General features: G+C 34.5%; 1 protein-coding gene across 9 annotated transcripts in view; it reads left to right on the forward strand.

Annotated features, from left to right (window-relative positions):
• HYCC1 (hyccin PI4KA lipid kinase complex subunit 1) overlaps positions 1 to 18,115 on the forward strand; it is a 128,972-nt gene that overhangs the window by 76,388 nt on the left and 34,469 nt on the right. For all 9 annotated transcript variants that reach the window (XM_077122080.1, XM_077122064.1, XM_077122027.1 and 6 more), the window contains one exon: positions 13,216 to 13,317. In XM_077122080.1, the coding sequence (XP_076978195.1) occupies positions 13,216 to 13,317 (102 nt within the window). The remainder of the gene's footprint in view (positions 1 to 13,215; positions 13,318 to 18,115) is intronic.

Genomic DNA, 18,115 nt, shown 5'->3' on the forward strand with positions numbered 1-18,115 from the left:
GAGAAACCCTGAACTTCATCGGCCTTCTTGAACCAAGGTATCTTTCCCTAGATGCCTTTAACTGAACATTTCTATAGACTTGTTTTAATTGGGGCATTTTCTCAGCTTTAGAACTGTAAACTAGCAACTCATTGAATTCCCCCTTTTAAAAGTCATTCCGTTTCTGGTATATTGCATTCCAGCAGCTCGCAAACTAGAACAGCACATAACCTCAATCTCTTTCGTCTACCAAGAACAAAAATTCTGATTCAAATATAAGAATAGGGCAAAGACAGAAAGCCAGTTACTTAGATAAAGTAGTGAGTTTTGTATTTCTGTTTTCTGTGTTTTAATGTGTCTTATGGGTAAAAACCTTTATACTGAAGTTTTAAGCTCTCTATTTGTATGTTTGATTTTATTTTCTTACCTTCAGATCATATTACCAATTAACTTATAAAATTCCTTAAAGGCACTCTGTTCAAATTGGCTTTAAGATAAATAAGTACTTCTATATAAACTAAGAACTCTGAAGTCCCAGAAATTAAGGAAACTGAACTCCTATTATTTCCTGTGGAAAAAAAATAATATTCATAGAACCAAATCCAAATATTTCTCCTAAAATTCAAATTTACATAATTTAAGTAAACCTTTGGCAAATAGTTTAATATTGTTAAATAAAAACAGCTACGTTTTGTAGGTTACTGTTGAGTACAATACAAGAATACAACTTTTATTCTACCTGAGTATGTTTGTACAATACAAAGCATACAATTTTATTATAAGTGGTGTGTTATTCCTAAATTTATACAGGTTTACTAATTAAATAACCTGGCATCATATCTACTGGATGATTAAGATGATAAATGTAAATTTGTGTTTAAGCAGATTTTGTTACGACAAACTTTATTTTAAGAATAATTGTGATTTATAGGTTCACAATAAATAAAACTGATTTATAGGTTTGCTATAAATAACTGTTTGCAAACGGTTTGCAGGAGCTTATTGGTAACTTAAATATGTAAGGTGTGTAGGATGTGTTTTTTGTTTTTTGTTTTTAAGGAAAAAGAGAGTCACTTTCCCTTAAAGTAAAATGACTGAAAAAAAAAAGACCAGTAACTGGTTATTGCAAAATGAGAAACAGGAATATGTAGGACAAAATCTGGATGGTTATAGACAATTGTAGAAGGTTGATGAAAATAGAATTTTATTTGTCATGGTCATGTTTGGTTAAGATTTGATAGGTTTATAATATTTTTAAGAGTTTTAGTTTGTTTTTCTCTGTTAAAAATGACAAAATTTTCTTAAATTATTGGTCTGTTTTTAGTAAGGGCTTGTAAAATGTTTTTCTTAACCATCAGATTAATTTGCCTAGAATGCAGGGATTCTGTATCTTATTAAATAATCTCCTGTGCTTTATATCATCCTTTATTGTTTTAGAAATTGTCCTCTCACTTTTAAAGAACTTATTTGTTTTCACAATAATGTTAGCTCCTCGATTTGCTTTTAATGTTTTTGTTTCATAGTAACTCATGACCCTATTCAAACCTTTGCTTTCCCCAAATCAATTTTAACTACATTTAACCTTCCTATCCATGAGTAGGGAATGTCTTTCCACTATTCAGATCTTCTTTGATTTCTTTTGGCAGTGTTTTATAGTTTTCTATGTACAGATCCTTTATTTCCCTAGTTGTTTATTCCTAGATATTTGATTCTTTTCGTTGCTATTTTGAATGGAGTTTTTTACTTAATTGTCTCCTCAGGTCATTGCTTGTGTATAGAAATGTTACTGATTTTTGCACATTAATATTGTATGCCGCCACTTTGCTGAAATTGTTTATTGGCTGAAGACACTGTGTTGTAGCTTTCTGAGGATTTTCCATCTATAGTAATAATCTGCAAATGATGAAAGTTTTACTTCTTCCTTTCCAATTTGCATGCCTTTTATTTCTTTTTCTTGTTTTATTGCTCTCCTAGGACTTCTAGTACAATGTTGAATAGTAGTGGTGACAGAGGGCATCCTTGTCTTGTTCCCAATCTTAGGGTGAAGGCTTTCAGTGTCTCACCATAGAGTATGACACTGGCTGTGGGTTTTACATGTATGTCCACCATCAAATTGAGAAAGTTTCTTCTTTTCCTTCCTTTTGAAGTTTTTATCAGAAAAGGGTGCTGAATTTGTTGAATGCTTTTTCAGCATCAATTGAAATGATCATTTGATTTTTCCTCTTCAATTTGTTAATGTGCTGTATTATGTTGATTAATTTTCTTGTGTTGAACCACCCTTGCATTCCTGGTATAAACCCCACTTGGTGTGGTATATAATTATTTTAATGTGCCTTTGGATTTGATGTGCTAGTATTTTTGAGAATTTTTGCATGTATGTTAACTAGGGAGATTAGACTGTAGTTTTCCTTTCTTTTAGCATCTTTATCTGGTTTGGGTATTAAAGTGATCTTAGCTTCATAAAATAAGTTAGATAGAATTCCTTTTTCTTCAAGTTTTTGGAAGAGTTTGAGCAAGATTGGTGTTAATTCTTTTTGGTATTTTTTGTAAGATTTCCCTGTGAAGCCATGGAGCCCTGGGCTATTCTTTGTAGAAAGAGTTTTGATGACTAAATAAATTTCTTTACTTGTGATTGGTTTGTTGGGATCTTCTATTTCTACTTGAGTCAGTGTAGGTTATTTGTGTGTTTCTAGAAATTTGCCCATTTCATCCAAGTTGTCTAGTTTGTTGGTGTATAGTCGTTCATGGTATCCTCTTATGATTTTTTTTATTTCTTCAGGGTTCATGGTAATGACTCTCCTTTCATTTCTGATTTTGTTTATTGCATCCTCTCTTTTTTTCTTTGTCAGCTAGTTAGCATCCATCAATTTTACTGACTTTCTGAAAGAACCAACTATTGATTTCATTGGTTCTTTCTATTTTTATTTTTTTGTTCTCCCATCATTTATTTCTACTTTAATCTTTGTTACTTCTCTTGTATTTGTTCTTTCTCTAGCTCCACCAGGTGAACAGTTAAGTCCTCAATTTTTGCTCTTTCTTCTTTTTTAGTATGAACATTTAGGGCAATAAATTTCTCTCTCAGCACTGGCTTTGCCACATCCCATAAGTTCTGATATGTTGTATTCTCATTTTCATTCGTCTCCACATATTTACCAGTTTCTCTAGCAATTCCATCTTTCATCCACCGATTGTTTAAGAATGTGTTATTTAATCTCGATATATTTGTGAAAGTTCCAGTTCCTTGGTGATTATTGATTTCCAGCTTCATTCTGTTGTGAACAGAGAAAGTGCTTTGAATAAATTCAGTCTTTAAAAATTTTTAAAGACCTGTTTTGTGCCCCAGCAAATGATCTATCCTAGAGAACATTCCATGAACACTAGAGAAGAATGTGTATCCTGATGTTTTGGAGTATAATGATCTATATGTGTCTGTTAGGTCTAATTCATGATCAGATTATTAGAGTTCTCTATTTCCTTGTTCATCCTTTGTCTTTTTCTTCTATCTATAGAGGAGAGTGGTGTATTGAATTCTCCCACCATTGCTGAAACATCTATTACTCCCTTCTGTTTTGCCATTGTTTGCCTCCTTTACTTCGGAGCTCCTTGATTAGGAGCGTAGACATTTATGATTGTTATTTCTTCTTGGTAAATTGTCCCTTTTATTAATATTTAGTGTCCTTCCTTGTGTCTTGTGACACAAAAAAGTCATTTTTTGTGTCATTTAAAGTCAGTTTTGTCTTATTTTAGTATAGCTACTCCTGCTTTCTTTTGGTTATAGCTTGCATGGAACATCTTTTTCTATCCTTTCATTTTCAATCTATTTATATCCTCAGCTCTAAGATGAGTTCACATAGCAGCATATGGATGCATCATATTTCTCAATCTGTTCTGCCAGTCTGTATCTTTTAGTTGGTGGCTTTAATCCATTAACATTCAAAGTTTTTACTGTAAAAAAAGTTTTTACTTTTAGGATCTTAAATATAACATGCCACTGCCTTCTTGCCTCCATGGTGCCTATAGAATAGTTTGAACTCAGTCTTAGGCAGTTTCCTTTTTGTATGATGAGTCACTTTCTGCTTCTCTTTAACATTTGACAGACTGATTAATATGTGTCTTGGAGTAGGCCTGTTTGGATTTATACTATTTGGGATTCGTTGAGCTTCTTAGATTTGCATACTTATGTCTTTTATAAGGATTGGGAAGGTTTACCCCATAATCTCCTCAACTAATCTTCCTAGCCCTTTAATTTCTTCTCCTTCTAGGACACTAATGATTCTTAAATTTGTGCTCTTTGTGTTGTCCATTATTTCCCTGAGATCCAATTCCAAGTTTACATTCTTTTGCCATTTGTTCTTTAATGTGCTTGAATTCAATTGTCCTGTCCTCTAACTCACTTATTCTTTCTTCTGCCTCTTCACATCTGCTGTTGTATGGCTCTAGTATATTTAATTTGATATACAGTATCTTTCGTCTCTGAGATCTGCTATTTTTCTGTTTAATCTTTCAAATTATTCTTTATGTTCTGGTGTCTTCTTGATATCCTTTGTGTTATTAGCCAACGCATTGAATTTATTTAGGAGATTTGTATGAATATCTTTGATTAGTTGTTCCAAATTCTGTGTCTTCTCTGGTGTTTTAATTTGGTTATTGGACTGGGCCATATCTACCTGTGATTTCTTGTTGGCTTTAAGGCATTTATTATCGTGATTGGATTATTTTGAGAGTTTATTTCCCTCAGTTGTCTAAAATTTTGTATTTGCTTGGGTTAGCATTGAAGATCTCCTTTCAGCTTGGTTTGTCAGTAATGCCCCACCAAACCAAGGCCCAAACCTCATGCAGGGGCTGCAACTCTACTTGATAATGTTTAAAGGTAGGCAGATAGGCAGTTTGCCAGACTGTACATTCCATTTCTTCCCAGAAGATGGCACTCTTGGGCCTCTTCCCTTCAGACTTGCCTCTCCTGACTCGAAACTGGTTGAGGATGGAGATCCAGTGCAATTCTAGCCAGGTCTGCTGACTCTGATGCATGCTGAAAGCTGTTAACCCCGGGGCTGGGGCATGAGCAGTATTCACCCCAGCAGTGATTATGCATGTTGGTCCAATGGGTCTAGTGTCCTCCTGGCTCCGACTTGGAATAACCTTGGGCTGTAGGAATGGGTATTTCAACTGACTGATGCTCTTGCCTTTCTATATGTTCTCTTATTCCCTTCTCCTCTTAGCATTGATATGTAGCTGCCCTAGGAAATGGAGTAGTGAGGGGTGGTGTAGCAATATTGTCAGCATAGTACCCCAGTGTCTGAGAAAGTGGGTGGTGGAGGCAAAGGGATGCAGTTGTGAAGTGTGGAAGAGTCAGGGTTTCTTAAGTTCATTACATCGAGCTGGTAGCTCTCTCCCTATTTGAGAAGTGATGTACAAACAAGGAATGGGGAAAAACAGGAAAGAACCCTGAGGTGTTGAATTGGTATTGGAAGAATCAGTATGAACTCATGGGATGTATGTGTATGTATGTGTATGCATATGATATGCATGTATGTGTATATGTACATACATATGCATACATACACTTCCTGGCTTTATTCTTTGTGGGGGCCTAGGAGAAAGGACACCCTAGTAATGAATGTACCAAGCACCCAGGTCTTGTTTTCTGAATGCCATCTTTGACTAAAAGAAACTGGGATATGGATCAAAGGTAAGTATTATCCAGGTAATCTTTTATCAGTATGACATACTGTGTATGCAATATTCTTAACATTTTTTATTTTGAAATGTAACATATATACAAAAAAACAATACATTTCAAAGAACATTTTAATGTGGAATTATAAAAAAAATTTCAAAATATGGTATGGCTTACAGTGCCATAATTTCAGGTATCTCCTTCTAGCTGCTCGAAGACAGTGGAGACTGAAAAAAAAAATCAGTATAATGATTCAGTAGTCATACTCATTTGTTAAATCCTGTCTTCTCTGTTACAACTCTTTCTTCTTCTTTGATCCTTCTCCCAATCTTTAGGGATATTTGGGCAGTGACCATCCTAACTTCTTCATGTTGAAAAAGGGTGTCGACATTATAGGGGTAGGGGGATGTAACTGCTTGATGCTCTTGGAGAGACTTAACTCTGGGTTTCAGGGCTTATCTGGCTTAGGAACCATCTGGAGGTTTTAGATTTCTAAAAAATACACTTAGCGAGTGAAACATATAGTCTCAGATTGAGCCAGAATCTCAGGGTTTACGGAATACTATTGATTGGGGCCTGGTATACATGGCAAATAGCAATATCCAGCTGAAGCTTGCATAAGAATAACCTCCAGAAAAGCCTTTTTACCTTTTTTGAAATCTCGTAGGCATTGATACCTTTTTTTGTTACATTTCTTTTCCCTCTTTTGGTCAGGTAGGCATTGTCGATCCTGGTGCCAGGGAGACTTACACCCTTGGACATCAGGTCTCACACAGGGGGAAAGGTAATGATTGCAGAGTTGAGCTCAGAGAGAAGGCCACATCTGAGCAACAAAAGATGGACTCTGTATGTAAATCTTAGGCATAGTAATAGGTAGGCTTAGCTTTTCCATTACAGAAATTGTTTCATAAGAGCAAGCCTCAAGATCAAGGGCTTGGCCTATGAACTTGGGAGTTCCTCGTGTTTGAGAGAGCATCGGGGATTTCCCAGGTGGGAAGGTTTAATAGTTCCCTACTTTTTCTTCAGTCCCTCAAGGGACTTTGTAGTACTTCTTAATTATCTGCCAACATACTCTTAAATGTATCTGGGTATTACAAGACCTTGTTCCCAATTCTAGGCTCCATGTGTTTAACTGAACTGGCCAGACAGGTTAAGTTGGATTGTGGTCTACATACAATATAGATTTTGGACAAAATAAACCTCTCTTCCTTTGGTTTCATCCAGTAGGTAAAGTTTTAAAATATAGACAGCGTCATTTTTTATCCTGTATTCTGATTTACCTTAGTCCCAGTCGTATTTGCTTCGTTCTTATCTCTAACTGAAGCCTGATCTCTTTTTCCACTTCTTTAACAGTTGTTGTTATGTAGGAATGCTGACTTTCAGAGCTGCAAAACTCATCTCTGAGACTTAGGTATCAAACAGTGTTTTCGTTAGTAAGCTGCCATAATGCTGTATACCAGAACTGGAATGGCTTTTTAAAAGGAGAATTTAAAAAGTTACAAGTTTACAGTTCTAAGGAACTGAGAATGTCCAAATTAAGGCACCACTCAAGAAAGGCCAATGGGTCTAGAACACCTTTGTCAGCTGGAAAGTCACATGGCTGGCATCTGCTTGTCCCTTGCTCCTGGGCTCCATTGCTTTCAGCTTCTGTCCCTGTGGGAATTCCTCACTTTACTTCTCTGGGACTGGCCTTCATCTCTTGGCTTCCCTTGGCTCTCTCCAGATTCTGGCTTGCTTAACATCTCATGGTGAAATCTGCTGCACTCCAAGCATCTCCAAACATCTGTGTCTGTTCTCCACAGATGCCAAGTCAGCTCTTCTCTGAACTTTCTATTGGCTGTCTATAGCTTTGAGGCCCTGTCATATCTGGCATTTCTATAGGCTCTGAAGTTTCTCCCCAGAATTTCCTCTCTTAAAGAATTCCAGTAAACTAATCAAGACCCACCTGGAATGGGTGAAGTCATGTCTCCGTCTAATCAAAAGATCACATCCACAATTTGGTGTGCCACATCTCAGTGAAGATCACCTAATCAAAAGTTTCCAACCTACATTATTAATCAGGATTAAAACAAACAACTGCTCTCATAAGATTGGATTAGGGTTAAAGTATGGCTTTTCTGGGGTACATGATATTTTTAAACGGGCACACACAGCTACCCAAAGTTCCAGGAAAATACCAGGTTATATACACACATAGCACAGCATTTCAGAGTTTAGAAATCATACTTAAAGCTCAGGAATAAATGCTACTGCTGTAAGAGCTTACAATCTAGGCCCGAATTTTCTTAAAAGTATTTTCTAAAAGAGTCTGTACAATATTTGTCGTTTTGTTTCTGGCTTATTTTGCTCAACATAATATCCTGATGGTTCATTCACCTTTTGGCATGTTTCATGACTTCATTCCTTTCTGTAGCTGCACAATATTCCATCATATGTAAATGTCACGTTTTGCCCTTCTGCTTCTCATTTAGTGTACCCTTCAGCCACCTGCATCCATTGGGTATCATAAATAATATCACCATAAATATCAGCATGCAAATGTCTGTTCAAGTCCCTGCTTTCAGTTCTTTCAAGTACATTCCCAGTGATGGGATTATCCAATCATATGGCAACCCTATATTTAGCCTCCTGTGGATCTGCTATGTTATCCTCTGGAGTGGCTGCCCCATTCTGCTATTCTGCCAATGTTGAATACCAACATTGAATAAGTATGTATCTCTCTCCTCATTTTCTGTAGCACTTGAATCTATTTATTTATATATTTTGAATCTGCAGATTGTTTTGAGATATATTCTTATAGCATATAGTCTATCCAAGATAATCAGTTTTTCACAGTATGCTCACTTAGTTATACAATCATCATCACTCTCAATTTTAAACATTTTTTATTGCTCCAAAGGGAAAAATAACAGACATACCCATACTAAAGAGACTACAAACTCCCCTTAACTCTTCCTCCTCCCCCCAATTATTTACCCCTGGTATTGTTGTGGTACTAGTGATGTATCCTGTTAAATATAGACCATAGCATGCAATATGTAGCTTTTCCCAAATACCCCTCTTATTAACTCATTGTACTAGTGTCCCATACCTTTGAAGAAGTTCTTGTAAGAACTTATTTGTGTTTGTAGTACTAATCAGTGAGGTACATGGCTCTAAAAATTCCCTTTCCAATCATATGCATCTTTAATATGGCGCTATTACTTAATAACTCACTAATGAACTACCATCACCTCTATCCATATGTGTGCAATATTTTCTTAGCATTTTTATTAATCTACTTCAAGGTAAAGGAAACTTCCTTGGGGGAGAATATAGGTGAAATCATGGGCCCCATGAAATGAAAAGTGATTTAATTTAGTTGCCCTATTCTCCCATTCCAAGATTAAACTCACCCAGTTTTCAATCAATATAATAGAACAAATGTGTTAAATTATCTTTAAGTGTATAATATAGTCAAAGGGAAGTTATTTCCTATCCTTTAGTTAATTTGGTAGGTACACCTGAAAATTATTTTGAGTGTTACTCTAAATTGTGTTTTGTGCTAAATTCAGCTTTGTGTTTGATTAAGAGATTTAAGTCATCATACAAAATTGATAGCATGCCTCATAAAATAGAAGATAGAAAAATGCTTGGGAACAAATTTGTTAGGTAGTCTTAAAATTAGAGTAACTAGACTTTTGAAGTAATTTGTGATGTTAAGTCACATATTTTGTTAAAATACAAGAAAGGGGGTTTGGGGGTATTTACGTATTGTTAGAGAAGCCTATGCTTCATTGTTTAATTTAATAACCATGGTGCTAATAAGGCCAAGGTCATGATTAAGTGGTAGAAAGTACCACTGGACTGGGAGTCAGTACCTCTTTGATCTAATTCTAATTCTTCCACTAGGTGATTTTATGACATGGACAAATCATATAACCTCTTCCAGCCTCAGTATTTCATCAGAAATATTGAAATAGGTTGTCTGTGAAGATGCTTTTAGCTCTATGCCTTTCCATGGTTGCAGTCTGAACTTCTGATCTCATAACTTCACTCAGCATTCTCTCAAATGTACAGAGCAAGCGCAGTTTGTTTTTTGAAAATCTTACTAGTATTATTTTTTGGATTTTGGAAAAATAATTCTGTGTCTATCCTAGCAATGGGCCTTCATTAGTATCCTCTTTATTTACCGTCAGAGTGACTAGAATAGGGCTTCATTATTTTAAGAGTTCATGAATAGTTCAATTTTTGTCTTCTCAGAATTTCTTTGTAAAACATTATCTTTCAGACTGTATAGTATTTTTCTTATTATTGTGTATGTTTATCTAATAGGTTCTTAATTATTTTTATTTTCTGATAGTTGTGTCTCAGTATTGGCTCAAAATAAATGATGTTGTTGTACTGGGGTGTTTTGTTTATTGGTTCTCCACCCATCTGTCCATCTTCATTAGCTCTCTCCCACCCAACCATATCATCCCCTTACATTTTTTTAGAACATCTGCTAAATGGTATTTAATATGAAGCATCTGTCTTTTTCTTCAAAATTTTGCCAAGACTAAATTTTCCCTTACTACTTTTTTTAAACTTTTTTTTTTGTGTGTGTGTGTAGTATAACATTTACAAAGCAAAGAAATAAAAAAAAGCAATAGTTTTCAAAGTACTCTTCAATAAGTAGTTACAGGACAGATCCCAGTTTGTCATGGGCTACCATATGATCCTCTCATATTTTTCTTTCTAGCTGATCAGTATATAGGAGGCTAGAGGGCTTAAGTATTTTTTTATCATCACAATTGACTTTTTCTCCTTCATTTTTTGTGAAAAATAACATATATACAAGAAATCTATAAATCTCAAAGCATAGCACCACAATTAGTTGTAGAACATATTTCAGAGTTTGACATGGGTTACAACTCCACAATTTTAGGTTTTTACTTCTAGCTGCTCTAAAATACTGGAGACTAAAAGAGATATCAATTTAATGATTCAGCATTCATATTCATTTGTTAAATCCTATCTTCTCTGTATAACTCCACCATGACCTTTGATCTTTCCATCCCTCTCTTTAGGGGGTGTTTGGGCTATGGCAATTGTAAATTTCTCATACTGAAAGGGTCTGTCACTAGTATGGGGTAGGGAGCTGAAACTACCTGATGTTCTGGAGAAAATGGGCTAGGTTTCAGGACTTATCTGGACCAGGGAGCCATCTCGAGGTTGTAGGTTGTAGTAACTGGAAAGTTACTCTAGTGCATGGAATCTTTGTGGAATCTTATACATTGCTCTAGGTGTTCTTTAGGATTGGCTGAATCCCCTTACTACTTTGCATCTCCAGTTTTGTCTTCTGACATGGGAGAAAGCTTAGCTAGTATTGAAAGCCAATACTTATAAACTAATACAGCGCAAGAAAATGTAAATGTTTGCTGTAGCTGTATTTAAATGCATTTGGCCTTTTAAATCTTGCTTTTTTAAAGCAGTTTCATAAACACAAACAGTTGTATTTTCTCTTTTCTGCAGGCAAAAGTAAGTTTTTCTACATTCATAAAACAAAATAATGACAGAATTGTGACTATGTGTAATGGTTTATTGCAGTAATTTTTGATATGCCTTTCCTTTCATTTAATAAGAGTAGCCTAAGTTCAGGGTATTTTCCAGAGCTTGTCCGTATTAAAGAAAAGAGTTGTCCTTTTGCCTTTGACAGCTTCCCCAAAAATATTTTAATTCATGAAGGTTAATTGATACATAAATTAAAATTTTTAATTCATGTTTTTAATACATATTTCAGCTTCAGTCTAGGTAAAATATATATGATAATTTTCTATTCACTATTTATTTCATATTTAAATTCCAATTCACTTATCATTCTTACATTTTATAGTTAGTCATATGTATATACCAATGTATAGATATCATTTAGGTTCATTTCCATTCAGGAGATAAGAAAGCTGCTGTTTGTTTGACCATTATTTGCTTTTATATAAATTTTACCAGTGTTAGGTTACTTTTCATCAAATGACAGAAATAGAATGTTGCTTGGAAATCTTTTGTTACATTCTTTTGAAATATTGAAGAATGCCCTAATCTCTTCTTTATGTAAGCAGTTGCAGTGAAACTACTCCCCCCACCCCCTCCCTTGCTGGAAAATGCTGGAAGTCTCCCAAATAGTTCACATATACTTACCATTCCAGTAAACAAAAGCTTCTTATTAAATTAAAAAAAGGATCTATTCATTTATGTATTCTATAGTAAAATATGACTTTCTTTTACAGATCTGCTGAAATGTAAACAGTGACAGTTTTTATTTCTTATTCTTTTTCATCTTTAATAAATTTCCTCAATAAAGGTTTGAGAACAGACCTTGTGCTAAGTGCTGTGGCTGGAGAGATCAGACAGTTCTCCTCAAGGAGCTCAGAGTAAAATAAAAATGAATGAAATATACTTAGAAAAATTTAAGCTGTTTAATTTCTTATATCTATATGTACACACACACAATATGTATACACACTGTACACCATTAAATCATGAAATACAAGGATATGAAAGCATGTTAGAAGTGTGTATTTTGGAATGACTTTTAAGAACATCTTGAGATATGGTATCTACTGCAGGATTAGCCATTTGGGGGGGTGAAGGGGAACAATTTGCGTGAGAAAGAATAATGATTTGGGAGATAGCAGATGTTGTTAAGAAAGGAGTATTCTCCAAAAGAAAAGGTTTTTGTCATTAGTAATAATGAAATGGTTATTTCAAATTTCCCTAATATCCCTAGCCCCACCCCACCCCCACTAGTTTTATAGCTTCTCCTTCCTCTGTGGTCCTGGTGTCCTTTCTGGATGGTGCTGGTACCAGGGTGATGCTAGTACTCTGTGATTAGCTGCTCATACTTTAAACAGCATTAGGAGAACTGGTTTGTTAGTATTGTGGATATCTTTTTCTCCAGTTCTGAGAAGTCTTGCTATTTCCCCAGTTCTGTAAAGTAGAACAGCCTTTCTAAGCTAACAATCAGAATATGTAATTCAAGAATTATTCTGACCAGATGATCTTCTGTGGCTTTAATGTTTGGAACATTATCGATCCTTATATAACATATCTATTAAGAAGCTGGATTAATACAGCTAATTTTGAAACATACATGTAATGTTAAAAAAAATTATATCTCTAGCTTTAAGCATGGATTATATTCTCATTTCTAACTCCAAGCTGGGATCAGAGATGAAGTGGTGATGTTAATTTGTATCCCTGTTGATGGTAAGAGAATAAAAAATTTGTTTTCTGCTTGTTGTTGCATTGTGGGGTTTTTTGAAAATTTTTTATTGAGCTATAACTCAAATAACATAAAATTCATTTTAAAATTTACAATGCAGTGATTTTTAGTATGATCACAATGTTGTGCAACCATCACCACCACCTAATTCTAGAACATTTCTGACATTCCAAAAATAAGTCCCTTATCTGTTAGTAGTCACTCCCAATTCCCTGTTCCTTCCAGTCCCTGGCAACTGCTGATCTATTCTCTGTCTCTATAGATCTGCCTATTCTGGACATTTCATATAAATAAAATGTATTTTAAAAATTTTTTTTAGACACTACCAGAAACATCTTTACCAAATTATGCCACAAACTTGAAAGACAAGAGTTCTTTAGTTTCATCTCTATATAAAGTTATCCAGGAGCCACAAAGTGAGGTAAGTACTCTTTCAGTTTATTATGCTAGTAATATTCAGTTGATTAATTTTTTATTTTTATTGTTAAGTTTAACATACATATAAAAGTATAAGAAATGAGGGTGCATGGGTAGTTCAGTGGTTAGAATGTCAGCTTTTCATGTGGGAGACCCGGGTTCGATTCCCAGACCATGCACCCAAAAATAAAAAATAAAAAAGGCAATGGTGGCACAGTGGCAGAATTCTTGCCTGCCATGCTGGAGACCCAGGTTCAATTCCTGGTGCCTACCCGTGCTAAAAAAAAAAAGTATAAGAAATGTATATGTTTAGAACAGTGATGAAATGAACTCCAGTGTACCATCACTCAGATCAAGAAATAGAATTATTACCATATTCCAAAAGCCATCTTTAAACATGTTCCTCCTCCTTTTTTTTTTTTTCTGAACCACTACATTCATTTATTTAGTAATTATTTGTGTACCTATAATGAGTCAATTGCAATGACAGGCAGTAGAGAATCAAAATTGAGTAATGCATGTAGTCTTTATCCTGATGGAGTTAAGGGAGAGAAATAAGTAAATACATGCCTTCAAAGAAATGTTTATTTGAGTCTAGATGAATAAGTGCAGATTTTCCAAGGGTGCAAGGTGAAAGATATTCCAAACAGAAAGGATAGTTCTTGGAAGTATTTAAGGAATGGAAAGTGGTTTGATCTGGCTGATTCCTTTCCCATCTTTCCTTGCCCCCTTCTTCTTTTCTTTCTTTTTTTTTTTGATAGCCAATTTAGTTTTGACACTGATAAAATAACCTATATTCCAGATTCTGGGACTTATAAATTCCACCACTTATAATAGAAATAGGAAAGGATTGGAAATAGCATGGAAATTTAAAAGACATGGCATTCAGGGAAAGAGCAAAAGACAAATGCAGTAATTAATGAGAGGAGAGTGCTTGAGGTAGGAATGGAGACCAGAAAGATTGGCTTAGGACATAGCCATATTGAGTCTTGAATTTCATTTTAAGGAGTTTAGGCTTTTTTGTTTTGCACTGGAGGGCTGACTTGATTAGATTATTGTTTAAGAAAGGTGACTGCCTGTGAGAGTAAATTGGAAAATGGAAAGATTGAGAGCAAGGAGTCTCTTCAGGAGGCTTTTTATGACAATAGCATTGAAGGTAGCTGTTGAGAATCTGAACTCGGACAGTGTCAGTGGGAGTGGGAAGGGGTGAAGGTAGAGGGGAGGGATCTGAGATAGGTCTTTCTTTTTATAGTTTGGTGTATGACTCAATAGGCTCTAGAACCACTAATCTCATTCATTAATGGTAACTCTCACTCACTAATCCCCTACAGTGGGACTCCAAGGTATATGGATCTATGTATCTTTTGAGTGACACTATCCAAACAAGGGCCTTTGTTTTTTGAATAATTAACCTCTTTGGGTGGGATCTGAAATGGCCTAGTTTCTCCTGATTGTGCTATAAGGTACATTATAAACTTTAGGTGTGCTGAAGAAAAGGGATCATGTTGACAATTTGAATAAGTGAATAGAACAATCATATTTTGCTTGTGCTTTCTCTGTTCCCACAACTTCTTAATTAGTATAGTATATTTGGATAGCCTGTTTTCTTGAAGGGCTTTAGTTTTTAAAGTCTTTGTGTGGAAGCTGTTTATAGGTTTTTCCATGTTTGATTCAGAATTATTTCATCAAATAGAATAATTATATTTGCTTTGTTTTTTAAACAAATGAAATTGTATCATTTACTGTTTAGTATTTTGAAAGACTTAAAATTATACCACTAATGAAGTATTTTTTAACCAGGCTACTTCTGAAAGGGCTTGTGGGATAAATTTATAATTGACTAATTTGATTCATAAGGGTGTTATTTGGATAATGGTGAATACAGCTCTTTCATAGTTCAAAGCAGTGCTTCTCAAACTACTTGTGGTGGAGGACTGTTGTTTTTTATTTGTTTATTTTTTGTTTTAATTTTCAACTTGTCACAGACCAATATGTATACCTAATTTGCATGACTAACATGTAAGGCACCACACATATTTGATAACCCCACCTCATCTGTACCCTGTTCAAATAAGTCTCCTTGGGTGCTGCGGCAATATAACTTGCTATAAAAACTTCTATATGTTTCCTCTCTATTTCTATCACTGGAGACTCTTAACAGTGTATGGATGGTACTTAGTTCATGGACCACATTTTCACAAGCACTGGTTTAGTATTTTTTGTGTGTAAGTTTGTTTTATGTATTTAACTGATGAAAGTGGCAAAGAGAATAGTGTTCTGTATTCTTAAAAGACAGCCTAGTGCTTAAAATATATTTCAAAGTGGTTTTCAAATTGTAACAGTATAATATGCCTTAACATTATAACCTTCTTTTTTGCTCTTTAGAATATTTTGTGTCAATTTTAAAATACTGTTCACAATTAATGTTGTTTTTTAGCATTTTCCAAATTTGCGACTTTGGTTCTGGTGTTATTTGAAGCCCAGCAAATTTGGTATTTAGAGTTTATTGCTAGTATTTTTTCTTATTAGTTTTATTCATGTAATGAATATTTATTAAATACATGTAATGTGCCCAGTAACCACTTAGGAATATAGCAGTGAACGAAATAGACCAAATTTTTTATCTCATGCATTAGAACTTTTGAATTAATAGATGATAGACACTTTATTTCAACAAATAACTAAATTATATACCTAATAATAAAATGTCAGTGATAAAGCTATGAAGGTAAATAAATAAAGTGGCATAGGGAAAACATATATGGGAACTGAGGAAATGATGATTAAATAAAGGTCTGAATACATTAGAGGGAGAAAATCAACAAAAATCATAGACAAGAGCTTTCCATGAGAAGGAATAATAAAATACAAAGCCCTGAGATGGATATGTGTGGTATATTTAAGAAACTATCAAGAGGCCTGTGTGGATACGATGTCGTTTGCCTGAATAGAGCTTTCATTTGACTCTAACTTAAATAGGCTTATGATTAAACTAAAGGCTAACAGTGCACAAGTCTGTTATGAAACCAGCTGTTTTTCGGGGTTCCAAGAATAAAGAGCTGGGAGGGGGTGGCTGCTGGCACCTGAATGCTAAATGTCCTTCTGACTTTTCTGTATCTTTTTCCTACCCATGTTGTTAAGTAATTGTTCAACAAAAAACTTATGAAAATACCCAAACTTGACCTTTTCCCATCTTCTGTCCCTACTTAATCACTGAAGAGCATTTTGTGTCATATTTCTATTACCACTAGAAATCTTTCCTAGAATATAGACTCTTAACTCATGAATGGATTGTGGTAAAAGGTCATTTGTAACTTAGTTATTTTAGTATCCAGAATGTATCATAGGATGGAGGGAAGGTCCATGGTGATTAATTTCTCATTAGACCCATAAAAAGCCCATTTAACTCATAAAAATATATTTGAGGTACAGGTCTCTCTTAATAATACTATAAAACCTAACCACCACATATGACATTGTGGTGAAAAATATATTCAAAATATCAACCCAGACACTAGGAATATAACATATTCTAATGCTCCACTACTTGCTTCGAATGTATTCAAGTTAGATAAGTCAGACACTGCCTGTATTCTCCAAATTGTATATAGTTTTGTTTTCTTTCCTGACATTTTTCAAGTATGTTTACAAAGGAGTCAGAAGACCTGGCTCAAGCTCTGATCCTTGTGTGCTATGTCATATTGGTCACGGTGTCTGTCTCAGTTTCTTTATGGGGAAAGTATAGATAATGATATTCTTTCATATAGTGTTGTGGAAATTGAATGAATGGGTTTCTGTATGTGAAAGTACTTTGTAAAAAGAAAAGCAGTATACAGATAATGGTATTTATCTGGATTGGTTTGCTATACGTAGTTTCATTTAATCTTATATATTTTCATTCATTCTTCATTGGTAATACATGCAACCATAATTTCTACCTCCCCTTTGAATCTGTTTTCATTTTTTTCTGCTTCATAAAGTAAAACCCTTTTAATTTTGGATTTTAAACAGGTTATAAAGCTGAGTGTATTTTGATTAGAACTGATTATGCTTTCATGCAAATCCTTTGAATACATTTTTAAGTAAGGTTTCGTAATTTTAGACTTGTTAGATTTGTTAGACTACATCAGTTGATTCAGTCAACATTTTCACAGAGATCTTAGAGGTAAGGATTATTACGTCACAATACGAGATTATTGACTGGCCCACAAAGAAATTTTTTAAAACTACCACCAAAGCTAAACATTCCCTGACCAATTTTTCATTTCTTTCTGCCACCCCAATCCCATTCTTCCAAATTCCTATCCTAAGAACTTTGTGCTGTGTATGAATAGGCTTAATTCACCCTTTAGTTTCCTCTTACCTTTGCCATGGTCACACTGGGTACTTGTTGCCCCCTAAAGACCATTTGGAGAGTGACGGAAAAATTTCCTTATGGAAGACTGTTGGAAGTTAGATAATTTTTCAATAGAAAAAAGACTAGTTTGACTTCGTCAATGATTATTGCATTGTAATTTTTGCTATACCTTATATAAATAAAGACTTCAATTATACCTAGTTTACATAGTTAACTTATTTGAAATAAACACTAAATAAGTTTCTGTTCATTATAGTTATTTGTGGCAGAAAGTCCACTTAATAAATTGACTTAAATATATTGCCTAAGTTAGTATAGTTCACTGAAAATATGGTTTCTTTGGCAAATCATCATCCTATGAATATCTTGACATATTGATTATGACTAGTAGTTGGTCATATGTTTTAAGACAATACTTGCCTATAAGTATCACTTATGTTGCCTT

Source organism: Tamandua tetradactyla, chromosome 1 (genome assembly GCF_023851605.1).
Source record: "Tamandua tetradactyla isolate mTamTet1 chromosome 1, mTamTet1.pri, whole genome shotgun sequence".
Taxonomy (NCBI): domain Eukaryota; kingdom Metazoa; phylum Chordata; class Mammalia; order Pilosa; family Myrmecophagidae; genus Tamandua; species Tamandua tetradactyla.